Here is a 27,010-nt window from a genome sequence, read left to right as displayed (position 1 = left end):
GAGGTAGCAGCAGTAGGGGACTCAGCAGTATGAAGCTTCATCTGTGGTGGAAATGTGGGAGGTTGGGCTGTGGCACCCTAGCAGTACTAGCTGAACTCGGCTGAGTCCCTGGTTAGGCTGGAGGAACGTAGAGAGTAGAGGTCCCCTTTTTTTGTTTTGTTTCTTGTTGATGTCGGCTACCCCCCAAAATTGGGGGAAGTGCCTTTGGTATATGTATGTATGTATCACTGCCAATAAATTATGAAAGGCTATTAAGACTATCTACTTCAGTTTTGAATGCACTATAGAGAAATTGAAATCACAGCATCTGTATACTGTACAGTACACAAAACCTTTGTTAATTTATCTTTGGGACATTTTAAAATACAGATTATATAAAATAATGTATAACACATACATTTCTAGAATTACTTAAGGGCCACTCACGTATATTTTTTTTTTTTTAAACTTGAATCTAGAACATGTTTCGAGTTGCAATAGTAATTCCGTGTGTTTTAATTGTACGTAATCATCGTCTTCAATCTTAACAACTTTCATAATTGACTTGAATATACTATGAATATCATTATTATTTTAAAGTTTTTCAGGCAATCTGCATTTCTCTACTACATCACATACAACAAAATTAATCAACCTAACAAAAAGAAAACTAACTATTTCTATCTGGCTATTTCACGCTAAATACAGTATTACCTTCTGCCGTATTTCTTTGGATAGAAAGACTGAACGACTGTTAGTTCACTATCTACTTACCTCGCCATGAGCTTCCCCAATCGATGAACGCAAGCCAGATCGCTGTGTGTTATGACGGCCAAGGTGAACGGCGCTGGGGGCAAAAACACCACCGGTAGATTCAGCACTTCTGCATGCATGTTCACCTGTAGGAACGAGAGGTCTTCGTGAGCGGTGAAATCTTCGAGTCAACCTTGCGAGGATTTATCGAAATCAGCAGCAAAGTCAGTTCGGAGAGACCTTTGCTACTGGGTTTCTAGTCACAAGTCATACTATATTAGTTTTAGAAATTTTAATAATTAATAATGATTATGTAGCTACATTGTTAATGCCTTCAGCATAGAATTATTAAATAGGGTTCAAAAAAGTGATGCTGTACTGTATGGTTGAAGGTGTTTTCTCCCTTATCTATCTACCGCGGAGGTAGCAGCAGTAGGGGATTCAGCATTATGAAGCTTCATCTGTGGTGGATAATGTGGGAGGGTGGGCTGTGCCACCCTAGCAGTACCAGCTGAACTCGGTTGAGTCCCTTGTTAGGCTGGAGGAACGTAGAGAGTAGAGGTCCCCTTTTTGTTTTTGTTTCATTTGTTGATGTCGGCTACCCAGCCCCAAAATTAGGGGAAGTGCCTTGGTATATGTATGATGTATGATCTATCTACCAGGCCCCTTCCCTCAATTTTGGGAGGTACATACATACATACATTTACCAAGGGACTTCCCCCAATTTTGGGGGGTAGCCGACATCAACAAATGAAACAAAAACAAAAAAGGGGACCTCTACTCTCTATGTTCCTCCAGCCTAACAAGGGACTCAACCGAGTTCAGCTGGTACTGCTAGGGTGCCACAGCCCACCCTCCCACATTATCCACCACAGATGAAGCTTCATAATGCTGAATCCCCTACTACTGCTACCTCCGCGGTCATCTAAGGCATCGGAGGAAGCAGCAGGGCCTACCGGAACTGCGTCACAATCGCTCGCCATTCATTCCTATTCCTAGCACGTTCTCTTGCCTCTCTCACATCTATCCTCCTACCAGTTATATTTCAATTAAATTCACTTACGGGCTGCCAACGGTAGAGCCCGTGTCTTTGCGTAAGGCAAGACAATCTTAAATGAATGAATAAATGATATATTTTCTAGAAAATGTGCAAAAAAAAAACCAGAACCTGAAAAACCTAATTCTTCAGTAACCGTTTATGGACTTCAAATGTCCCAGACACAACAGATGGAGAACAACAATATAGCTACATTCCAAAGGTCCACGGCAGATCGGGGGACCTCTACTCTCTACGTTCCTCTCAGCCTAACAAGGGACTCAACCGAGTTCAGCTGGCACTGCTAGGGTGCCACAGCCCACCCTCCCACATTATCCACCACAGATGAAGCTTCATAATGCTGAATCCCCTACTACTGCTACCTCCGCGGTCATCTAAGGCATCGGAGGAAGCAGCAGGGCCTACCGGAACTGCGTCACAATCGCTCGCCATTCATTCCTATTCCTAGCACGCTCTCTTGCCTCTCTCACATCTATCCTCCTACCAGTTATATTTCAATTAAATTCACTTACGGGCTGCCAACGGTAGAGCCCGTGTCTTTGCGTAAGGCAAGACAATCTTAAATGAATGAATAAATGATATATTTTCTAGAAAATGTGCAAAAGAAAAAAAACCAGAACCTGAAAAACCTAATTCTTCAGTAACCGTTTATGGACTTCAAATGTCCCAGACACAACAGATGGAGAACAACAATATAGCTACATTCCAAAGGTCCACGGCAGATCGGGGGACCTCTACTCTCTACGTTCCTCTCAGCCTAACAAGGGACTCAACCGAGTTCAGCTGGCACTGCTAGGGTGCCACAGCCCACCCTCCCACATTAGCCACCACAAATGAAGCTTCGTGTGCTAACTCGACTACTGCCGCTACCTCGACGATCACCCGAAGAAATCAGCAGGGCCTGTCGGAACTGCGTCACAATCGCTCGCCATTCGTTCCTATCTCTAGCACGCTCTCTTGCCTCTCTCACACCTATCCTCCTATCACCCAGAACTTTCTTCACTCCATCCATCCACCTAAAACTTGCCCTCCCACTTGTACTACTCCCATCAACTCCTGCATTCATCACCTTCTTCAGCAAGGATACAAAAAACAATACTGTATGGGTCAAGGTGACATCTACAATGCAGCCCTACACAGGTAAAAAAATATTCCTATAATAATGTGGAGAGTTACATGAAGAAAAAAAAAAGGGGGATTTTGACGAAGGAAAAATCTATTTCTGGGCGAGGGACCTGTGTCGCTCCGTGAAATGCTCCTTAAAGCACCATTTCAAAGGTATAAATACTGCTAACCCTTTTACCCCCAAAGGACGTACTGGTACGTTTCACAAAACTCATCCCTTTACCCCCATGGACGTACCGGTACGTCCTTGCAAAAAAATGCTATAATTTTTTTTTTTTTTTTTTTTCATATTTTTGATAATTTTTTGAAAAAATTCAGGCATTTTCCAAGAGAATGAGACCAACCTGACCTCTTTATGACAAAAATTAAGGCTGTTAGAGCAATTTAAAAATATACTGCAAAATGTGTTGGGGAAAAAAATAACCCCTTGGGGGTTAAGGGTTGGAAATTTCCAAAGAGCCTGGGGGTAAAAGGGTTAAATATACCAGAGAAAAAAGTTGCATGGAATGCCAGGAATATATCCAGCTCGCTCACCCCTAAAGGATGTCGGTATTAAAACTGGGGGGGGGGGGGAGTGATACCATTGACTTCTCCCTGCAATCAAAATGTGCTTCTAACAGATCTAAATACTTTAGAATGGTCACCTTTGTTTTGCAAACACAATCTTTACTTAGGTAAGTTATTTCTTACACAAGACAGTACAAATGGGAAAATAATCTCTCAACTTATATTTTTCTGCCTCATCTCAAATGGATCATCTCTACAGAGTTTTTGATTATGAAAATAAAAAAATATTACCAAATAATTATCCCTAGCAAACCAAGATTACGGCTGTGAAAAGATTTTTCACGAGGAGGAATCATTCGCGCAGAATAAGTCCCGCGTGACTTTTCAGACGAGGAATGAAATCACGAATCGTAAAACTAATGAAAGAATTCTTATAGAAATAAACATTTCCTTGATGGTAAATATGTGGACTATCTGGGAGGTAATTTGAAAGTCTGGACTTCTTTGGGAACAAATGCTTTGAAAACAGGAAGGAAGTAACGTCCACATAGGCATTAGGAAGGTACGCACAGTACAGTACTACAGTGAACCCTCGTTTATCACGGTAGATAGGTTCCAGTCGCGGCCGCGATAGGTGAAAATCCGCGAAGTAGTGACACCATATTTACCTATTTATTCAACATGTATATTCAAACTTTTAAAACCTTCCCTTGTACGTAGTACTGTTAACAAACTACCCTTTAATGTACAGAACACTTAATGCATGTACTACAGTACCCTAAACTAAAACAGGCACAAATATTAAAGGTGATTTTATATCATGCATTTCCTAAACATGCTAAAAAGCACGATAAAAAATGGCAACCAATGTTTTGTTTACATTTATCTCTGATCATAATGTAGAAACAAACTGGAGGTAGAGCTTTGCTTATTACCCAGACATATTTCCCATACTTTTCCCTTAGAACTACATCACATCTTCCTACTTTAGATATATATATATATATATATATATATATATATATATATATATATATATATATATATATATATATATACAGTAGGGTCCCGAATTATGCGAGAATTTGGTCGATGAAAGGCCTCGTGTAATTGGAAATTCGTATATTTCGAAACACATCATGGCGGCAAACAGCAACCTACCCGTCAATTTTTTTTTCACTCCATTTCTAGCTTTCTAGCTATATATATACTGTATATACACTGTGTGTGTGTATGTATGTGTGTATGTATATATATATATATATATATATATATATATATATATATATATATATATATATATATATATATACTGTAGCTTTTATCTTAACAATACTGTAAGAAATCCTTCTTATAGATTTTTTTTATAAAATACTGTACAAAATTTCTTTTATGGATAAATAAAACAATAAAAAGTTGTTAAAGTTTTGATAATTTTCTATGACTGTAGTATTTACTACTGTACTATGCATAGCTTACTGTTTTCAGTATTTTCCGAATGATGTAGAATTATTTCCTATAGATACAAAAAACAAAAAAGGGTTTTCAAGGTTTGATACAGTACGTATCTAGCAATAGTTAAAAATTACAGTATAGTACTGTATATCCATGATGACACTCCCACACGTAAACACGGCCACTAGGCGCAAGTGTGCAATAGGCTGCTGTACGATAATCACGCTTTTTTTGCCCTGAGCGGTCATTTCACTAATGATAATTTTTCAAAGTTAATATAATTTCTTTATGCTTATAATTCGTAATTATAGTTAAAAGTAGGGATATTAATTAAATGGTTGAGTAAAAAAAACAACTAATACTATTATTTAATTTCAAATGGCTACATAATACTGAATATTCTAATGGGTTCTTTTTATCTTCAATCGTAAATCTTACGCCTGGATAAGCAACAAAAGGAAAGGGATAGGTCTCTCTCTCTCTCTCTCTCTCTCTCTCTCTCTCTCTCTCTCTCTCTCTCTCTCTCTCTCTTCATATCGTTTCCTGTATAGTTTTCAAATATGTTCGTCATACATTTGTACATTATTTATCCACTTTATTCTCTCTCTCTCTCTCTCTCTCTCTCTCTCTCTCTCTCTCTCTCTCTCGGCGTTTCCTTTCCCTTTATAGTTTTGTGAAATTTCGTTGTCCAGTCATTCGGTAATGAGAAGTCATTTTCGCTTTCGACATCGAAAGAAAACTTTGTTTCTTCAATATACTCATCACTGGAGGATTCAGAACTAGTGCTCTCATTATCAAACAGGTTATCATTATCAAATTCCACAACAAGAATATCATTTATTTCATCTAAAGAAATAACCTTCCTCTTTAGACCTTTCATTACAAAAGGAACAACAAATAACCACTTATGCATGAACGCCCGAGCGCACTGATAGGAAACCAGTTCAAACCAGAGTTTTGTAACATCAAGCTACCTTCAGAAAAATAGTTGCCAGACATCATATAAGTTTCTATTCACAGTCCCCATATGCTGAGAGTGTTGCCAAGTGGTGATCCTATACTTACTATACGAGTAAAGTAACATCACGAGACTGACGGCTTGTAAAAGGCAATTAAAGTCATGAACGGAATATACAGTTGAAGGCGGTACCGAGTAGATCGTGGTGAACGGTTTATCACGTGGGTGACGCTTAACAGGTTATAAAAACATTTTATATAGTTCGGTATTTTCTCTATCCATCCTCTCCCAGAAAACCTTCAAATGTGAATTATCGGAATGTGTGCAGATCTTGGCAGTGCGATAACTAGTTAGCGACTGAGAATAAAAAAAATAAAAAGCCCGATTGACGAATGACGATGCTGATGAAGAGGATATCGAATACCGATTTTTCCCTAATTGATTTTTTCTACGTTCTGTCTAATCCAATGTACAGTACATTCTTATGTAAAGGGCGAACCCCAACATTTCTTGATGCTGCTACACTTTATAGATATTTTACCACCTATTTATAATCTTTATTTATAATAACATCTTTAGTAAAAGCTCTTCAATATCACTTTCAGGAGTAAATGCGTTTATGATCGACGATGAAACGTAAAAAAAAAAGTTTTCCTTTTAAGAAGGCGTTTTTTTAGGAAAAAAAAAAACAACACGAAACAAAATTGCTCATATTTCATATATTTTGATTTTCTAAGGATAAATAAAACATTAATTATAACATTATTATTACATAGTACCTGGTAAGATATCTTTTGCCGCAAAAGTTAACCTATAGACAGATGTTAAAATTGGTTAGCGAGTTCGTTATGATCGGCGATGGAACGTACTAAACAAAGTAATGGGTTTGGTTGTGGTGACATGTTTGGCAGTAGCATGATATAAAATAGTCTTTATTTTGATGGTTTTTAATTTAAAGTTTAATGAATAAGGATTTTTCACCATAATCACAACGTAAGTATAAAAATTAATTAGTACAAATATGGAATATTATACATATAGGTGTTGGACAGTTAGGCTAGGCCTAGCGACAAGTTCACACAACAGATGGGCAAACCTTAACATTTTTCATCCAAAACTAGTCTTAAAATGTTTGAACAGAAATCTTTCTCTCACATTCTCCCCCCCCCCTTCTCAGACATCGAGGAACCATCACCCCCCCCCCAATACAATTAAGAAAACAATAGATTTCCTATGCTTCGCGGTGCTTGACTCGCGGATTTAGAATGCTCCTCGCAAATACAGGAAAAATGTTATTTTTATTAATAAAATAAATTTTTGAATATACTTACCCGATAATCATGTAGCTGTCAACTCCGTTGCCCGACAGAATTCTATGGAGGGATACGCCAGCTATCACAATACTAGAAGGGGGTGTATTTACCAGCGCCACCTGTGGCCAGGTACTCAAGTACTTCTTGTTGACACCTCCTCAATTATTCCTCGGTCCACTGGTTCTCTATGGGGAGGAAGGGAGGGTCGATTAAATCATGATTATCGGGTAAGTATATTCAAAAATTTATTTTATTAATAAAAATAACATTTTTCAATATTAAACTTACCCGATAATCATGTAGCTGATTCACACCCAGGGGGGGTGGGTGAAAAACCAGTGTACAAGACTAAAGGATAGCTAAGTATCCCGTATTTCATATAATCAGTTATCCACAATAACAATGAAATAATAAGTACCTGGTAAGGAAGTCGACTTGAACCGTTACTCTGCCTTTAATAAGATCGTCTTCCTTACTGAGCGCAGCGTTCCTCTTGGGAGGCTGAATCAACTCAAAGGTGCTAAAGTATACAGGGCTGCAACCCATACTAAAGGACCTCATCACAACCTTTAACCTCGGCGCTTCTCAAGAAAGAATTGACCACCCGCCAAATCAACAAGGATGTGGAAGGCTTCTTAGCCGACCGTACAACCCATAAAAAGTATTCAAGAGAAAGGTTAAAAAGTTATGGGATTATGGGAATGTAGTGGCTGAGCCCTCGCCTACTACTGCATTCGTTGCTACGAATGGTCCCAGGGTGTAGCAGTACTCGTAAAGAGACTGGACATCTTTGAGATAGAATGATGCGAACACTGACTTGCTTCTCCAATAGGTTGCATCCATAACACTCTGCAGAGAACGGTTCTGTTTGAAGGCCACTGAAGTAGCCACAGCTCTCACTTCATGTGTCCTTACCTTCAGCAAAGTAAGGTCTACTTCCTTCAGATGAGAATTTGCTTCTCTAATCAGAAGCCTGATGTAGTAAGAAACTGCGTTCTTAGACATTGGTAGAGAAGGCTTCTTGATAGCACACCATAAGGCTTCTGATTGTCCTCGTAATGGTTTTGACCTTCTTAGATAGTACTTAAGAGCTCTAACTGGGCAAAGTACTCTCTTCAGTTCGTTCCCCACCATGTTGGACAGGCTTGGGATCTCGAACGACTTAGGCCAAGGACGGGAAGGAAGCTCGTTTTTAGCCAAAAAACCGAGCTGCAAGGAACATGTAGCCGTTTCAGATGTGAAACCTATGTTCCTGCTGAAGGCGTGGATCTCACTTACTCTTTTACCTGTTGCTAAGCACACGAGGAAAAGAGTTTTTAATGTGAGGTCCTTAAAAGAGGCTGATTGGAGCGGTTCAAATCCTGATGACATTAGGAACCTTAGGACCACGTCTAGATTCCAGCCTGGAGTGGACAACCGACGTTCCTTTGAGGTCTCAAAAGACCTAAGGAGGTCCTGTAGATCTTTGTTGGAGGAAAGATCCAAGCCTCTGTGGCGGAAAACCGCTGCCAACATACTTCTGTAACCCTTGATCGTAGGAGCTGATAGGGATCTTACGTTCCTTAGATGTAACAGGAAGTCAGCAATCTGGGTTACAGTGGTACTGGTTGAGGAAACTGCATTGGCCTTGCACCAGCTTCGGAAGACTTCCCATTTAGACTGATAGACTCTGAGAGTGGATGTCGTCCTTGCTCTGGCAATCGCTCTGGCTGCCTCCTTCGAAAAGCCTCTAGCTCTTGAGAGTCTTTCGATAGTCTGAAGGCAGTCAGACGAAGAGCGAGGAGGTTTGGGTGTACCTTCTTTACGTGAGGTTGACGCAGAAGGTCCACTCTTAGAGGAAGAGTCCTGGGAACGTCGACCAGCCATTGCAGTACCTCGGTGAACCATTCTCTCGCGGGCCAGAGGGGAGCAACCAACGTCAGCCGTGTCCCTTTGTGAGAGGCGAACTTCTGAAGTACCCTGTTGACAATCTTGAACGGCGGGAATGCATACAGGTCGAGATGGGACCAATCCAGCAGAAAGGCATCCACGCGAACTGCTGCTGGGTCTGGAATCGGAGAACAATACAAGAGGAGCCTCTTGGTCATCGAGGTAGCGAATAGATCTATGGTTGGCTGACCCCACAGGGCCCAAAGTCTGCTGCAAACATTCTTGTGAAGGGTCCACTCTGTGGGGAAGACCTGACCCTTCCGGCTGAGGCGATCTGCCATGACATTCATATCGCCCTGAATGAGCCTCGTTACCAGCGTGAGCTTTCGATCTTTTGACCAAATGAGGAGGTCCCTTGCGATCTCGAACAACTTCCTCGAATGAGTCCCTCCCTGCTTGGAGATGTAAGCCAAGGCTGTGGTGTTGTCGGAGTTCACCTCCACCACCTTGTTTAGCTGGAGGGACTTGAAGTTTATCAAGGCCAGATGAACTGCCAACAACTCCTTGCAATAGATGTGAAGTGTCCTTTGCTCCTGATTCCATGTTCCCGAGCATTCCTGTCCGTCCAGTGTCGCACCCCAGCCCGTGTCCGATGCGTCCAAGAAGAGACGGTGGTCGGGGGTCTGAACAGCCAATGGTAGACCTTCCTTGAGAAGAATGCTGTTCTTCCACCACGTTAGAGTAGACCTCATCTCTTCGGAAACAGGAACTGAGACCGTCTCTAGCGTCATGTCCTTTATCCAGTGAGCAGCTAGATGATACTGAAGGGGGCGGAGGTGGAGTCTCCCTAACTCGATGAACAGGGCCAGCGATGAAAGTGTCCCTGTTAGACTCATCCACTGCCTGACTAAGCATCGGTTCCTTCTCAGCATGCTCTGGATGCATTCTAGGGCTTGGAAGATCCTTGGGGCCGACGGACAAGTCCGAAAAGCTCGACTCTGAAGATCCATACCCAAGGAGACAATGGACTGAGATGGAACGAGCTGAGACTCCTCAAAATTGACCAGGAGGCCCAGTTCCTTGGTCAGATCCATAGTCCATTTGAAAATCTCCAGACAGCGACGACTTGTGGGAGCTCTTAAAAGCCAGTCGTCTGACGGAGCCGGACACAAGATCATGATACTGCTGCACAGTCTGTAAACTGTCAATCATGGGCAAGCGAGGAAGTACAGTGACAACCCGAATCTGTCTAGACTGTCTGGGTCGTACAGACAACTCCTTAACGGGTTGCTGAGGTTGCCGCACTGCGTCACAACAAGTCACTTCTGTTGGTTGTTGAACGTCTTCCCCGTGACACATTGACTCCGTAAACAAAAAATCCTCTAACAAGGACTAAGCTTGGACTGCATGTCATGCAACACAGCTCAAGGTCTATGGGAGCAGGTGTGGTAACAGACGGGATTAGCGACTGAAGTGGAACCATTACCTTCCCTGTAAGCATGTTATGCTTAAATAAAAGTCCATAAGAGGTTATGCAGCTAAAGGCTCCCTCCAAATGACAGAGTCCTCAAGGGAATATCAGAAGGAGGGAGAAAAGAACTTTCTCATCTACAGGGACCTTATCCTAGAAAAGCTAAGTTCTCTGAGTGAGGGTTCACTGGTGCAAAAGCAGCAGACTAGAAGGCAACGTTATGAAACTGCTTGACAGTCTAGTGAGTTGGCAACAACCCAAGATGTGTTGAGAAGCATGCGGTAAGGTATGCAGAGCATGATGTATGCAGAGTATGCTGTATGCAGAGCATGCTGTATGTAGAGCATGTTGTATGCAGAGCATGCTGAATGCAGAGCATGCTGTATGCAGAGCATGTTGTATGCAGAGCATGCTGAATGCAGAGCATGCTGTATGCTGAGCATGTAGTAAGCAGAGCCTGCTGTAAGGAAAGCAGAGCGTGTGCATGGCGTTTAACATTTCTCAGAAATTCCATGACCAGTGCTAGAGTGCTTTATGCATGCTTGCATGGGTGCTGAACAGCAGAGTCAGAACGAGCTGGAACAACAATAGTTGTGGTTTTCTCTTCAAGACTCCGTTGAGGGAACACCTGAGGCTCAGTCTGCAAAGGCTGAATAAAAGACAAGCAGAAGGAAGGCACATGGGTGGAGGAGGCTGACTCCTAGCATGAGTGGTTGAACCCAAGGGTTGCGCTTGCTGAGCGGTTGGCGGAAGCGGAGTAGCAAGTTCCAGTTCCTGTGGTGTGAGCGGAGCGCGATGAGGAAGAGGCTGCGCAGAACAAGGTAAATGTCTCGCAAGCTGAGGCTCCTGAGGCGCAAGGCTAAGGTGTTGTGGTGCTTGCCTTGTGGAGGGTTGAGCTCGCTGCAGCGAGAGCTGAGGAGACTGACTCATGGACGGGAGAGGTTGTTGTACCTCAACCGAGTGTTGCATCACTGGTGGAGCAGCAAGTGGAGGCGGAGGAAGAGAGGTATAATCCTCCTGATCCCATTGTAAAGGTTGCCTTAAGGAAGGCGGAGGCAGAACACCACAGGGAACAGCAAACTCAGCACGTGGCTCAACATCGTACGCCTGGCAGGTGGTACTGCGATCAGGCGGAGCGAGCGTAGGCGGAGGGAGTGTAGGCGGAGGCGGAGGAGTAACACTCTCAGCCCGACACTCACGCATTAAGTCCGAAAGCTGTGCTTGCATGGACTGTAGTAGAGTCCACAACATCGTACGCCTGGCAGGTGGTACTGCGATCAGGCGGAGCGAGTGTAGGTGGAGGGAGTGTAGGCGGAGGCGGAGGAGCAACACTCTCAGCCCGACACTCACGCATCAAGTCCGAAAGCTGTGCTTGCATGGACTGTAGAAGAGTCCACAACATCGTACGCCTGGCAGATGGTACTGCGATCAGGCGGAGCGAGTGTAGGTGGAGGGAGTGTAGGCGGAGGCGGAGGAGCAACACTCTCAGCCCGACACTCACGCATCAAGTCCGAAAGCTGTGCTTGCATGGACTGTAGTAGAGTTCACAACATCGTACGCCTGGCAGGTGGTACTGCGATCAGGCGGAGCGATCATAGGCGGGGGGGAGTGTAGGCGGAGGCGGAGGCGCAACACTCTCAGCCCGACACTCACGCATCAAGACCGAAAGTTGTGACTGTATGGACTGCAGTAGAGTCAACTTGGGGTCGGCAGACACTAAGGTCTGCTGAGGTAAAGCCTTAACAGCAGAGATCTGTTGCGGCAGAACCTTACTCCTCTTAGGCGGAGTGTAATCAACTGATGACTGAGGAGAGTCAGAGCTAACCCAATGACTGCATTCGGGTTGTGAACTTTAACTTCGTACGTCTGGCATAGGTCTGGACTTAACGTTTAAGAGGTCTTGAGACCTGAGACCAGCGTTACTCTGCCTTTATTTTCTCCCCTAATCTCTTCTGCAGACGAGCAAAATAAGGGCTCAATCGTCTGCGGGTGGGAGTGACGGTCTCGGTAAGACACGCCCACAACCACCGAGGATACTTCTGTGCGCCGATCAAGGCCTGCTGAACCCTTATGCCCTTCGACATTGCTTCTCCCCTGGGCTTGGGAGCTTGCAAGAGGTCCCGGACTGGGAGGACGACTGGCGCGCACAAAAGTACCCTCACGCACTAATCACTTATCACTTTGATTTCTGTTTGCACTTATTTCACTGAACTCGAAACTTTAAGTGGTTTGTACCTGAAATACGCAATTCTATCCTTTCTCAAAGTTAGTAATTGCGAAAACAGAATTACAATGTAACAGAAAAATCTAATGAAAGATAATTCAGTGGCTGGAAAGAGACTAAACACTAGATCACTCTAGAAACGTTTAGTTTCTTCCCCTAAAGAGACTAGGGAGAAGAGCAAAAACGATAACGACGTTACTCGTACGCCTGGCAGGCTTGAATGCTTTTTCTCCCTCCGTCTCTATCTCTCTCTCTCTCTCTCTCTCTTGACTTAGAACCTGAGAGAAGAGCCCAATCATATATATCGTAAAAACATATTATTGTTAAAGGAAAAAACTGAAAAGTTCCTTTATTAGGATCAAAACCATTAAGTTAAGAAAGAATGAACAAAACGCTAGACACGGTTACTCTTACTGCAACGTGAAACCGTGAACATTCTTTCTCTATCGTAACGATAGAGTGCAAGTTGAACGTTCTGAACGTCAACAACTGCAGAGACAAAACAAAACGTTAGTTCAACTTTGAAAACAGTACGAGACTATCAAAGAAATTCTTTCAAACTCTGTGGCGGAAATAGCATAATATGTTAACAGGTAAAACCGAAATGACGGGCTCAAAGTTTATTAACTTCGGTAAAAGACCGCCTACTATTAGGAAGGTCGAATATAAACAAATATAAAAATTAATTTTAATGAGTTTATAATAAAAGGAAGTTAATCGAAGAGGCCTAAAAGAGGCGGAGAGATATAAAATAAATCTATAACTTTTGTTAAGCAAAATTAAGAAAGAGAGTCTATACTCTCTTAGACACCAACACTTCCGTCTAAGGGAAGGGTCGGCCATTGAAAGGTGAACGAGAGTTCATACTCTCTCGTCACCATAATTAATCAAATTAATTCCAAAAGCTAACTAAGCTAATATAGAAGTTTCCAGTAAGCGACAGCCGAAATCAAAGAGAAATACTTCACCAAAGTCGTGAAAATACTCCAAGAACATAAGCGTATCCCAGAACGTCTTGCCGGAAGCACGACAGAGGAATAATTGAGGAGGTGTCAACAAGAAGTACTTGAGTACCTGGCCACAGGTGGCGCTGGTAAATACACCCCCTTCTAGTATTGTGATAGCTGGCGTATCCCTCCATAGAATTCTGTCGGGCAACGGAGTTGACAGCTACATGATTATCGGGTAAGTTTAATATTGAAAATTAATTTTTAAAAACTATCGATCGCGTAATTGAGGAATCGCGTAATTAGAACACGTGTAATTCGGGACCCTACTGTATATATATGTATGTATATATATATATATATATATATATATATATATATATATATATATATATATATATATATATATACATATATATATATATATATATATATATATATATATATATATCTATATATATATATGTGTGTGTATATATATATATATATATATATATATATATTTATATGTATACACATATACATACCTACATATATACATAAATACATGCATACATATATATATATATATATATATATATATATATATATATATATATATATATATATATATATATATATATATTACTGTATATTTATGGGTTATGGAAAAAATCCGCGAAGTGGTGAATCCGCGATGGTCGAACCGCGAAGTAGCGAGGGTTCACTGTATACACGTTTACAAATATAGCTACTGTACTGTACTTCCTTTCTTGTTTCTGTTCCATACTGTAAATTGTCTTCAACTGTTTAATCTTTTTAGTTTTTGTCACACACAGTACACGTTTACAAATGTATATTAACCCTTTTACCCCAGGCTATTTGGAAATTTCCAACCCTTAACCCCCAGGGGGTTATTTTTTTCCCAGCACATTTTGCAGTATATTTTTTTTAAATTGCTCTAACAGCCTTAAGTTTATCAAGGCCAGATGAACTGCCAACAACTCCTTGCAATAGATGTGAAGTGTCCTTTGCTCCTGATTCCATGTTCCCGAGCATTCCTGTCCGTCCAGTGTCGCACCCCAGCCCGTGTCCGATGCGTCCAAGAAGAGACGGTGGTCGGGGGTCTGAACAGCCAATGGTAGACCTTCCTTGAGAAGAATGCTGTTCTTCCACCACGTTAGAGTAGACCTCATCTCTTCGGAAACAGGAACTGAGACCGTCTCTAGCGTCATGTCCTTTATCCAGTGAGCAGCTAGATGATACTGAAGGGGGCGGAGGTGGAGTCTCCCTAACTCGATGAACAGGGCCAGCGATGAAAGTGTCCCTGTTAGACTCATCCACTGCCTGACTAAGCATCGGTTCCTTCTCAGCATGCTCTGGATGCATTCTAGGGCTTGGAAGATCCTTGGGGCCGACGGACAAGTCCGAAAAGCTCGACTCTGAAGATCCATACCCAAGGAGACAATGGACTGGGATGGAACGAGCTGAGACTCCTCAAAATTGACCAGGAGGCCCAGTTCCTTGGTCAGATCCATAGTCCATTTGAAAATCTCCAGACAGCGACGACTTGTGGGAGCTCTTAAAAGCCAGTCGTCTGACGGAGCCGGACACAAGATCATGATACTGCTGCACAGTCTGTAAACTGTCAATCATGGGCAAGCGAGGAAGTACAGTGACAACCCGAATCTGTCTAGACTGTCTGGGTCGTACAGACAACTCCTTAACGGGTTGCTGAGGTTGCCGCACTGCGTCACAACAAGTCACTTCTGTTGGTTGTTGAACGTCTTCCCCGTGACACATTGACTCCGTAAACAAAAAATCCTCTAACAAGGACTAAGCTTGGACTGCATGTCATGCAACACAGCTCAAGGTCTATGGGAGCAGGTGTGGTAACAGACGGGATTAGCGACTGAAGTGGAACCATTACCTTCCCTGTAAGCATGTTATGCTTAAATAAAAGTCCATAAGAGGTTATGCAGCTAAAGGCTCCCTCCAAATGACAGAGTCCTCAAGGGAATATCAGAAGGAGGGAGAAAAGAACTTTCTCATCTACAGGGACCTTATCCTAGAAAAGCTAAGTTCTCTGAGTGAGGGTTCACTGGTGCAAAAGCAGCAGACTAGAAGGCAACGTTATGAAACTGCTTGACAGTCTAGTGAGTTGGCAACAACCCAAGATGTGTTGAGAAGCATGCGGTAAGGTATGCAGAGCATGATGTATGCAGAGTATGCTGTATGCAGAGCATGCTGTATGTAGAGCATGTTGTATGCAGAGCATGCTGAATGCAGAGCATGCTGTATGCAGAGCATGTTGTATGCAGAGCATGCTGAATGCAGAGCATGCTGTATGCTGAGCATGTAGTAAGCAGAGCCTGCTGTAAGCAGAGCCTGCTGTAAGGAAAGCAGAGCGTGTGCATGGCGTTTAACATTTCTCAGAAATTCCATGACCAGTGCTAGAGTGCTTTATGCATGCTTGCATGGGTGCTGAACAGCAGAGTCAGAACGAGCTGGAACAACAATAGTTGTGGTTTTCTCTTCAAGACTCCGTTGAGGGAACACCTGAGGCTCAGTCTGCAAAGGCTGAATAAAAGACAAGCAGAAGGAAGGCGCATGGGTGGAGGAGGCTGACTCCTAGCATGAGTGGTTGAACCCAAGGGTTGCGCTTGCTGAGCGGTTGGCGGAAGCGGAGTAGCAAGTTCCAGTTCCTGTGGTGTGAGCGGAGCGCGATGAGGAAGAGGCTGCGCAGAACAAGGTAAATGTCTCGCAAGCTGAGGCTCCTGAGGCGCAAGGCTAAGGTGTTGTGGTGCTTGCCTTGTGGAGGGTTGAGCTCGCTGCAGCGAGAGCTGAGGAGACTGACTCATGGACGGGAGAGGTTGTTGTACCTCAACCGAGTGTTGCATCACTGGTGGAGCAGCAAGTGGAGGCGGAGGAAGAGAGGTATAATCCTCCTGATCCCATTGTAAAGGTTGCCTTAAGGAAGGCGGAGGCAGAACACCACAGGGAACAGCAAACTCAGCACGTGGCTCAACATCGTACGCCTGGCAGGTGGTACTGCGATCAGGCGGAGCGAGCGTAGGCGGAGGGAGTGTAGGCGGAGGCGGAGGAGTAACACTCTCAGCCCGACACTCACGCATTAAGTCCGAAAGCTGTGCTTGCATGGACTGTAGTAGAGTCCACAACATCGTACGCCTGGCAGGTGGTACTGCGATCAGGCGGAGCGAGTGTAGGTGGAGGGAGTGTAGGCGGAGGCGGAGGAGCAACACTCTCAGCCCGACACTCACGCATCAAGTCCGAAAGCTGTGCTTGCATGGACTGTAGAAGAGTCCACAACATCGTACGCCTGGCAGATGGTACTGCGATCAGGCGGAGCGAGTGTAGGTGGAGGGAGTGTAGGCGGAGGCGGAGGAGCAACACTCTCAGCCCGACACTCACGCATCAAGTCCGAAAGCTGTGCTTGCATGGACTGTAGTAGAGTTCACAACATCGTACGCCTGGCAGGTGGTACTGCGATCAGGCGGAGCGATCATAGGCGGGGGGGAGTGTAGGCGGAGGCGGAGGCGCAACACTCTCAGCCCGACACTCACGCATCAAGACCGAAAGTTGTGACTGTATGGACTGCAGTAGAGTCAACTTGGGGTCGGCAGACACTAAGGTCTGCTGAGGTAAAGCCTTAACAGCAGAGATCTGTTGCGGCAGAACCTTACTCCTCTTAGGCGGAGTGTAATCAACTGATGACTGAGGAGAGTCAGAGCTAACCCAATGACTGCATTCGGGTTGTGAACTTTAACTTCGTACGTCTGGCATAGGTCTGGACTTAACGTTTAAGAGGTCTTGAGACCTGAGACCAGCGTTACTCTGCCTTTATTTTCTCCCCTAATCTCTTCTGCAGACGAGCAAAATAAGGGCTCAATCGTCTGCGGGTGGGAGTGACGGTCTCGGTAAGACACGCCCACAACCACCGAGGATACTTCTGTGCGCCGATCAAGGCCTGCTGAACCCTTATGCCCTTCGACATTGCTTCTCCCCTGGGCTTGGGAGCTTGCAAGAGGTCCCGGACTGGGAGGACGACTGGCGCGCACAAAAGTACCCTCACGCACTAATCACTTATCACTTTGATTTCTGTTTGCACTTATTTCACTGAACTCGAAACTTTAAGTGGTTTGTACCTGAAATACGCAATTCTATCCTTTCTCAAAGTTAGTAATTGCGAAAACAGAATTACAATGTAACAGAAAAATCTAATGAAAGATAATTCAGTGGCTGGAAAGAGACTAAACACTAGATCACTCTAGAAACGTTTAGTTTCTTCCCCTAAAGAGACTAGGGAGAAGAGCAAAAACGATAACGACGTTACTCGTACGCCTGGCAGGCTTGAATGCTTTTTCTCCCTCCGTCTCTATCTCTCTCTCTCTCTCTCTCTCTTGACTTAGAACCTGAGAGAAGAGCCCAATCATATATATCGTAAAAACATATTATTGTTAAAGGAAAAAACTGAAAAGTTCCTTTATTAGGATCAAAACCATTAAGTTAAGAAAGAATGAACAAAACGCTAGACACGGTTACTCTTACTGCAACGTGAAACCGTGAACATTCTTTCTCTATCGTAACGATAGAGTGCAAGTTGAACGTTCTGAACGTCAACAACTGCAGAGACAAAACAAAACGTTAGTTCAACTTTGAAAACAGTACGAGACTATCAAAGAAATTCTTTCAAACTCTGTGGCGGAAATAGCATAATATGTTAACAGGTAAAACCGAAATGACGGGCTCAAAGTTTATTAACTTCGGTAAAAGACCGCCTACTATTAGGAAGGTCGAATATAAACAAATATAAAAATTAATTTTAATGAGTTTATAATAAAAGGAAGTTAATCGAAGAGGCCTAAAAGAGGCGGAGAGATATAAAATAAATCTATAACTTTTGTTAAGCAAAATTAAGAAAGAGAGTCTATACTCTCTTAGACACCAACACTTCCGTCTAAGGGAAGGGTCGGCCATTGAAAGGTGAACGAGAGTTCATACTCTCTCGTCACCATAATTAATCAAATTAATTCCAAAAGCTAACTAAGCTAATATAGAAGTTTCCAGTAAGCAACAGCCGAAATCAAAGAGAAATACTTCACCAAAGTCGTGAAAATACTCCAAGAACATAAGCGTATCCCAGAACGTCTTGCCGGAAGCACGACAGAGGAATAATTGAGGAGGTGTCAACAAGAAGTACTTGAGTACCTGGCCACAGGTGGCGCTGGTAAATACACCCCCTTCTAGTATTGTGATAGCTGGCGTATCCCTCCATAGAATTCTGTCGGGCAACGGAGTTGACAGCTACATGATTATCGGGTAAGTTTAATATTGAAAATTAATTTTTAAAAACTATCGATCGCGTAATTGAGGAATCGCGTAATTAGAACACGTGTAATTCGGGACCCTACTGTATATATATGTGTATATATATATATATATATATATATATATATATATATATATATATATATATATATATATATATATACATATATATATATATATATATATATATATATATATATATATATATATCTATATATATATATGTGTGTGTATATATATATATATATATATATATATTTATATGTATACACATATACATACCTACATATATACATAAATACATGCATACATATATATATATATATATATATATATATATATATATTACTGTATATTTATGGGTTATGGAAAAAATCCGCGAAGTGGTGAATCCGCGATGGTCGAACCGCGAAGTAGCGAGGGTTCACTGTATACACGTTTACAAATATAGCTACTGTACTGTACTTCCTTTCTTGTTTCTGTTCCATACTGTAAATTGTCTTCAACTGTATAATCTTTTTAGTTTTTGTCACACACAGTACACGTTTACAAATGTATATTAACCCTTTTACCCCAGGCTATTTGGAAATTTCCAACCCTTAACCCCCAGGGGGTTATTTTTTTCCCAGCACATTTTGCAGTATATTTTTTTTAAATTGCTCTAACAGCCTTAATTTTTGTCATAGAGAGGTCAGGTTGGTCTCATTCTCTTGGAAAATGCCTGAATTTTCTCGAAAAATTATCAAAAATATGAAAAAAAAATTTAAATAGCATTTTTTTGACGTACTGGTACGTCCATGGGGGTAAAGGGATGGCTTTTGTAAAACGTACCAGTACGTCCTTTGGGGGTAAAAGGGTTAAACCTCTAGTGATCCCGGCAAAAATTTCTACAGGACAAAACCAAAGTTTGGAATAACGGAAAGTAAGAACTTGGGAGTCCGCCATGCAGCGTAGCGGTCCACGAACCTTCACAAAGAAGTCGATGATTTGATGCATGATCAACGGATGGTAGTTATACTCTATAAGCGCCGCGTAGAAGAATCTCTCCATTGTGGTCATGAGATACCACAGGCCTACGACGGAGCTGTCCGAAAAGCTGTCGCTTGTGCTGGGCCATTCCATGTACTCTGTGGAGAAGGAAAGAGAGAGAGAGAGATGAAGAACACATCATGTACTGATCCAACTGGAAAAGCCGGATAATCGACTGAAAAGAAAAAAAGTAAAGATTAAACGGTGCTACTATGTCGTGGTTCCTACCCTCATTTTCTGTTTCGACCTCATTATGGGGATTTGAATCTACTATAGGGTGATTCTTACCAAAGCAAACAACCAAATAATGTAATATTCCCCTTCCAACTAAACAAAGATTCAGTGTAAACAAAGCATTTTATGGATACATTGAAATAGTGTCAAGAAGTATGTTCTATCTATCCTCCGAAAAATCGGGTAGGAATCACAATATAGTAGCACCAATTAAACAATTGAAAAGAAAAATTAATAAACAGTATCAATAAAAAAAATTATTATCAGATTAACCCTGTTACCCCCAAAGGACGTACTGGTACGTTTCACAAAACTCATCCCTTTACCCCCATGGACATACCGGTACGTCCTTGCAAAAAAAATGCTATTTTTTTGTATATTTTTGATACTTTTTTTGAAAAACTTCAGGCATTTTCCAAGAGAATGAGACCAACCTGACCTCTCTCTGATGAAAATTAAGGCTGTTAGAGCAATTTTAAAAAAAAATATACTGCAAAATGTGCTTGAAAAAAAATAACCCCTGGGGTTAAGGGTTGGAAAGTTCAAAACAGCCTGGGGGTAAAAGGGTTAAAACAGTAGGAAGCTTTGAAAATCAGCTAGAGGAATATGAAAACATCTTAACATTTGTCTCAAATCTTAAAAGACAAAGAACAGAAAAATAAAAACAGCAGAAGGCAGAGTGGCACTTCAACGGAGAGAGCAGAGGTCACCTTGCGTTCCCGAGTGTTCTTCCCAGGCTCTCACGGCCCAGACGCAGGCCATGTTCTTGATAGACTCGACCACCTTACACCACTTGACCATTGAGGCATTGTCCAGGAGTTCCACGACCAGTTTCAAGTACGTGAGGGAGAAGAACTCGGCGGACGTGTACGAGACGTGTTCCATCAACGACAGAATCTGAAACGGAATTTAACATTGATTAGATCTTTTTCAAATGGCAAATTCTACCCTAAGTCATAATGAAAAGAGATTACAGAATAGATGCTTTTTTAATAATTAGAATGTATGATAGATGTGAGAGAGGCGAGAGAGCGTGCTAGAAATAGGAATGAATGCTGAGTGACTGTGACGCAGTTCCGGTAGGCCCTGCTGCTTCCTCCGGTGCCTTGGATGACTGCGGAGGTAGCAGTAGTAGGGGATTCAGCATTATGAAGCTTCATCTGTGGTGGATAATGTGGGAGGGTGGGCTGTGCCACCCTAGCAATACCAGCCGAACTTGGTTGAGTCCCTTGTCAGGCTGGGAGGAACGTATAGAGGAGACGTCCCCTTTTTTGTTGCATTTATTTGATGTCGGCTACCCCTTAAAATTGGGGGAAGTGCCTTGGTATATGTATGTATGTATGTATTCTCTTTTTCAAATGGCAAATTCTACTCCAAGTCATAATGAAAAGAGGTTATAAGACAGACAACTCCATTAATAATTAGAGTGCATTTGCTATTTTAAAAGGCAGATACTACTCGAATTCCAAAAGTGGTCGTACATGTGTCGGAGTCAAAGGGGAACGAGGTAGACATTCTCCTTTCTCTTCAATTGTTCTTAAATTTCTTCCACTGCATGTATCAAGCAAGGAGATACTCAAAGGTAATCAAACAGAAGGGCTTAGTGTATAAGCAATTGCCCGTTGATAAGGTGATGTAACTATGATGAGCAGAAAGGAAAAAAAAAATATGCATTTATGTATTTACATTAGAGAGGAATGAAAGGAAAAGCATAAAGCATAGAAATGGCAATAAATAAAGGAAAAAAGAAAAGGAGAGAATAAATCGGTACTAAATCTATGTAGATGATCCAACGTATCCCGTCAGGTATCACATTCACATATAAAAGTCATAATAATACAATAAAGTATGAACGTACTTCTAAAATTCAAAGTTGGAGCAAATGTTTTTATGTTGACCAGGCTGATATGAGTCTTTTTACAGTTTATATATGACATATCTGTTTTTGACATTGTTAATAGTTTATATAGGACATATCTGTTTTGACGCAGTTACTGTTTTTAGAATGATATATTGTAAATTTATTCTCATCATTTATTTATCCTTTCCTCACTGGGCTATATTTCCCTGTTGGAGCCCTTGGGCTTATAGCATCTTGCTTTTCCAACTAGGGTTGTAGCTTGGCTAGTAATAATAATAATACATACATACATATACCAAGGTACTTCCCCCAATTTTGGGGGGTAGCCGACATCAACAAATGAAACAAACAAAAAAGGGGACCTCTACTCTCTACGTTCCTCCAGCCTAACAAGGCTGTTCTAAGGACCTGGAAGCTTTTTCTGTGCATTCCAGCTGTTTTTAAAAGAGCAAACTAGCTATCAAGACAATAGGAGATATAAGATAACAGAGCATCATTTCAAACTGCCTTGGTTCTCAGATGAAAAAAACGAGGTATGTGTGGGGAAAAGGAATGTACAATCCACATCGTGCTATTTAGACTGTCGTCTCCGGCTTTTTTTTTTTTAAAAAAAGATACATACATACATACATATACCAAGGCACTTCCCCAAATTTTAGGGGGTAACCGACATCAACAAATGAAACAAAACAAAAAAGGGGACCTCTACTCTCTACGTTCCTCCAGCCTAACAAGGGACTCAACCAAGTTCAGCTGGTATTGCTAGGGTGCCACAGCCCACCCTCCCACATTATCCACCACAGATGAAGCTTCATAATGCTGAATCCCCTACTGCTGCTACCTCCGCGGTCATCTAAGGCACCGGAGGAAGCAGCAGGGCCTACCGGAACTGCGTCACAATCGCTTGCCATTCATTCCTATTTCTAGCACGCTCTCTTGCCTCGCTCACATCTATCCTCCTATCACAGGTGAAAATGTATTTGCAAGACTAACATAGTTAAGTCTTGCACAGTCTTCATATCGTTAGCGGAAGAGTTCTTTAATTGCAAAAGAAATTGAGCAAAAAGTTGACACTTGGTAAGGGTACAAGACTCTCTAGCTATGGTAAACAGCTCTTCTAAGAGAAGGACACTCCAAAATTAAACCATTGTTCTCTAGTCTTAAGTGGTGCCATAGCCTTTGTACCATGGTCTTCCACTGACTTTGGGTTAAGAGTTCTCTTGCTTGAGGGTACACTCACGCTATTCTATCTGTTTCCTTATTTCATTTCCTCACTGGGCTATCTTCCTTGTTGGAGTCCTTATAGGGCTTATATCATCCTTTTTCTCCAACTAGGGTTGTAGCTTAGCTAGTAATAATAACATCCAAAGGTATTTCAAGAACCAAGTGAAAATAAAAACTGGTTCTTAACCCTTTTACCCCCAAAGGACGTACTGGTACGTTTCACAAAACACATCCCTTTACCCCCATGGACGTACTGGTACGTCCCTGCAAAAAAATGCTATTTACAATTTTTTTTTTTTTTTATCATTTTTTGAAAAAATTCAGGCATTTTCCAAGAGAATGAGACCAACCTGACCTCTCTATGACAAAAATTAAGGCTGTTAGGGCAATTTGAAAAATATATACTGCAAAATGTGCTTGAATAAAAAATAACCCTTGGGGGTTAAGGGTTGGAAATTTCCAAATAGCCTGGGGTAAAAGGGTTAACTCTGAGGATTTGACGATGCACTTTTAACCCTTGCAAAAAAGTGTACGTGTAAGACCAAAATAAATCTCTAAGTTTCTAAGACTTCTCAAATATTAAAGAAATGTACTTGAAGCAGCTGCGATGAATGGTTGAAGAGTTCTGGCATGATAAGAAACATTTAAAAAACATTTATTATACAGTAAACAAAACAGATTGTATACATTGTATTGAGGTAGTACGTCAAACATGCCATAAAAATGTGATAATTCCGTCCTGTATGTTGTTTGGATGTTGAGAATGTATAAATGATCTTACTCTTAAGCTATTCAACTTAACTGGAATCCACAGTGAAGTTTGATAACCTTTTAGGCGAATAAATGTCACGGAAATCTGACTTCGTGTTCCTCAACGGAAAGTTTGAACGAGAGAAACTGTATTTCTCTCGAGTGAAGCAGAACTTGTGAGCCAAATTAAACCACTTTGACTAGATTATTGTAGTATCTGTAACCTCACCATCCTTGTGAGCTAAGGATGATGAGGGGTTTGGAGGAGACTATACATCTACCGGCTGAGTCATCAGCAGCCACTGCCCGGCCCTTGCTTGGGTGGAGAAGGGGCTTGGAGGCTGATCCTATGTATGTATGCACAGTCTCTAGGGCACTGTCCTCCTAACCAGGGCCTTGTCGGTCTCCCTTACCTCGGCCATCCATGAGCGGCCTCCTAACCTTTAAACCTACCACGTCACGATACTTACCAGGGAGAAGTTCGATTTCTGATCCCAAACGCCGATAAAGTCAAAGAGGAAGTTGTTCACGATGGGAATCTGGGATCCGGTCTCCTTAACCAGGGAGAGGACGGCCTTCAGCAAACGCTCGCACCTCTCTTTGCTCGGGTTACCGAGACCTTCGATCAGCTCTGGAAAAGAGAGAGAGAAGAAAGAGTATGGTAAGTTAAGATGTAAATTATGAAAATTGGAAGCTACTGAATATATTGAAAAGTATTTATAACTAACCAACCAAAGTAAAGAGAGCGTTACTACCTGCGTAGTCTATCTATCCAATTGGGTATCGTTTGAACCATTTAAAAAAAAGTATTTACTGTGGTCTAATACTGCGCTGGCTGGTAACGGTGAAAATCAAAAACTATTTGAGAGAAAACCAGTTATATTTCGATTAAATTCACTTGCGGGCTGCCAACGGTAGAGCCCATGTTTTGCATAAGGCCAGACAATCTCAAATGAATGAATAAATGATATATTTTCTAGAAAATGTGCAAAAAAAACCACAACCTGAAAAAACTAATTCTTCAGTAACCGTTTATGGTCTTCAAATGTCCCAGACACAACAGATGGAGAACAACAATATAGCTACATTCCAAAGGTCCACGGCAGATCACTTCCTCCCATTTCAAGCGTTACGGTACGTGGGTCACTTTACCAGAGGTGAGCACGACAAACCTGTCATCACTTACATATATCTACCAATCTATGATGTTTTGATCTATTTAACAGCTCAGAATTGGCTAATGTGACACTCCAAAATCAACCTATTGGTAAGCAGCTCTTCTAGGAGAAGAACACTCCGATTCAAACCATTGTTCTCTGGTCTTGGGTAGTGCCACAGCCTCTGTCCCATGGTCTTGCACTGTCTCTAGTTAGAGTTCCCTTGCTTGAGGGTACACTCAGGCACCCCATTTCTTTTTGTTTCCCTATCTCCTTTCCTCACTGGGCTATATTCCCTACTGGAACCCTTGGGCTTACAGCATCCTGCTTTTCCAACTAGGATTGTAGCTTAGCTAGTCATAATGACAAGTGCTCAACGGGATGGGGGAATCGTATAGAATTGGAGATTCTCTCAAAAGTGGTCAGTTCAAGGAAGAATAATAAACAATGAAGCTGTGATATGGACGTACGAAGTTAAGGACTTTGACTAACTATAAAACACTACCACCAGAGAAAATGTATAAATGGAAGAACTGGTGGGAAACGTAACAGGGAAAACAAGATACGAAAATGAAGGATAGTACTGTACTGCATTCTGGTAGGGTTCAATACCGCTCCAGCTCGTTAGTTCCTTTAGTGTCTGCAACCTCACCATTCTTGTGATGGGGGATTTGGGAGAACCTATAGATCTTTTATTATTATTGTTATTATTATCATTATTTTATTATTATTTTACTACAGTAGTAGTAGTAGTAGTAGTAGTAGTAGTAGTAGTAGTAGTAGTAGTAGTAGTAGCAGCTAAGCTACAGCCCTAGTTGGAAAAGCAGGATGCTATAAACATAAGGGCTCCAACAGGGAAAAATAGCCCAGTGAGGAAAGGAAATAAGGAAATAAAATATAAGAGAAGTAATGAACAATATAAAAATGTCTTAAGAACAGTAATACCATTAAAATAGATCTTTCATATATAACTATAAAAACTTTAACATAACAAGAGGAAGATAAATATGATAGAATAGTGTGCCCGAGTGTACCCTCAAGCAAGAGAACTCTAACCCAAGACAATGGAAGACCATGACCAATTTAAGCAGATCATTCTCATTCAATCATGGTCTTCTTCCATTGTCTTGGGTTAGAGTTCTCTTGCTTGAGGGTACAATCAGGCACACTATTCTGTCTTATTTCTTTTCCTCTTGGTTTTTTATAATTTATATATGAATTATCTACTTTAATGATGTTACTGTTCTTAAAATATTTCATTTTGATTTTGTTCATTACTTCTCTTATAGTTTATTTATATCCTTGTTTCCTTTCCTCACTGGGCTATTTTTCCCTATTGAAGCCCTTAGAATAATAGCATCTTGCTTTTTCAAATAGGGTTATAGCTTAGCTAGTAATAATAATAATACATACAAACATATATATACCAAGGCACTTCCCCCAATTTTGGAGGGTAGCAGACATCAACAAATGAAACAAAACAAAAAAAGGGGACCTCTACTCTCTACGTTCCTCCCAGCGTGACAAGGGACTCAACCGAGTTCAGCTGGTACTGCTAGGGTGCCACAGCTCACCCTCCCCTGTTATCCACCACAGATGAAGCTTCATAATGCTGAGTCCCCTACTACTGCTACCTCCGCGGTCATCTAAGGCAGCAGCAGGGCCTACCGGAACTGCGTCACAATCGCTCGCCATTCATTCCTATTTCTAGCACGCTCTCTTGCCTCTCTCACATCTATCCTCCTATCACCCAGAGCTTCCTTCACTCC

The 27,010-nt window shown here is 41.9% G+C and overlaps 1 protein-coding gene across 1 annotated transcript in view; it reads right to left on the bottom strand.

Moving 5' to 3' along the window:
- LOC137618792 (centromere protein I-like) overlaps positions 1-27,010 on the bottom strand; it is an 87,886-nt gene that overhangs the window by 13,588 nt on the left and 47,288 nt on the right. Inside the window, exons 9-12 of the mRNA XM_068348988.1 lie at positions 24,555-24,715; positions 20,960-21,146; positions 19,953-20,113; positions 754-878 (exon numbers count right to left, since the gene is read on the bottom strand). Coding sequence (XP_068205089.1) covers positions 754-878; positions 19,953-20,113; positions 20,960-21,146; positions 24,555-24,715 — 634 coding nt within the window. The remainder of the gene's footprint in view (positions 1-753; positions 879-19,952; positions 20,114-20,959; positions 21,147-24,554; positions 24,716-27,010) is intronic.

This window comes from Palaemon carinicauda, chromosome 25, assembly GCF_036898095.1.
Source record: "Palaemon carinicauda isolate YSFRI2023 chromosome 25, ASM3689809v2, whole genome shotgun sequence".
Lineage (NCBI taxonomy): Eukaryota > Metazoa > Arthropoda > Malacostraca > Decapoda > Palaemonidae > Palaemon > Palaemon carinicauda.
Note: the sequence above shows the minus strand (reverse complement) of the source record. Positions and strands in the feature narration are given on the sequence as shown.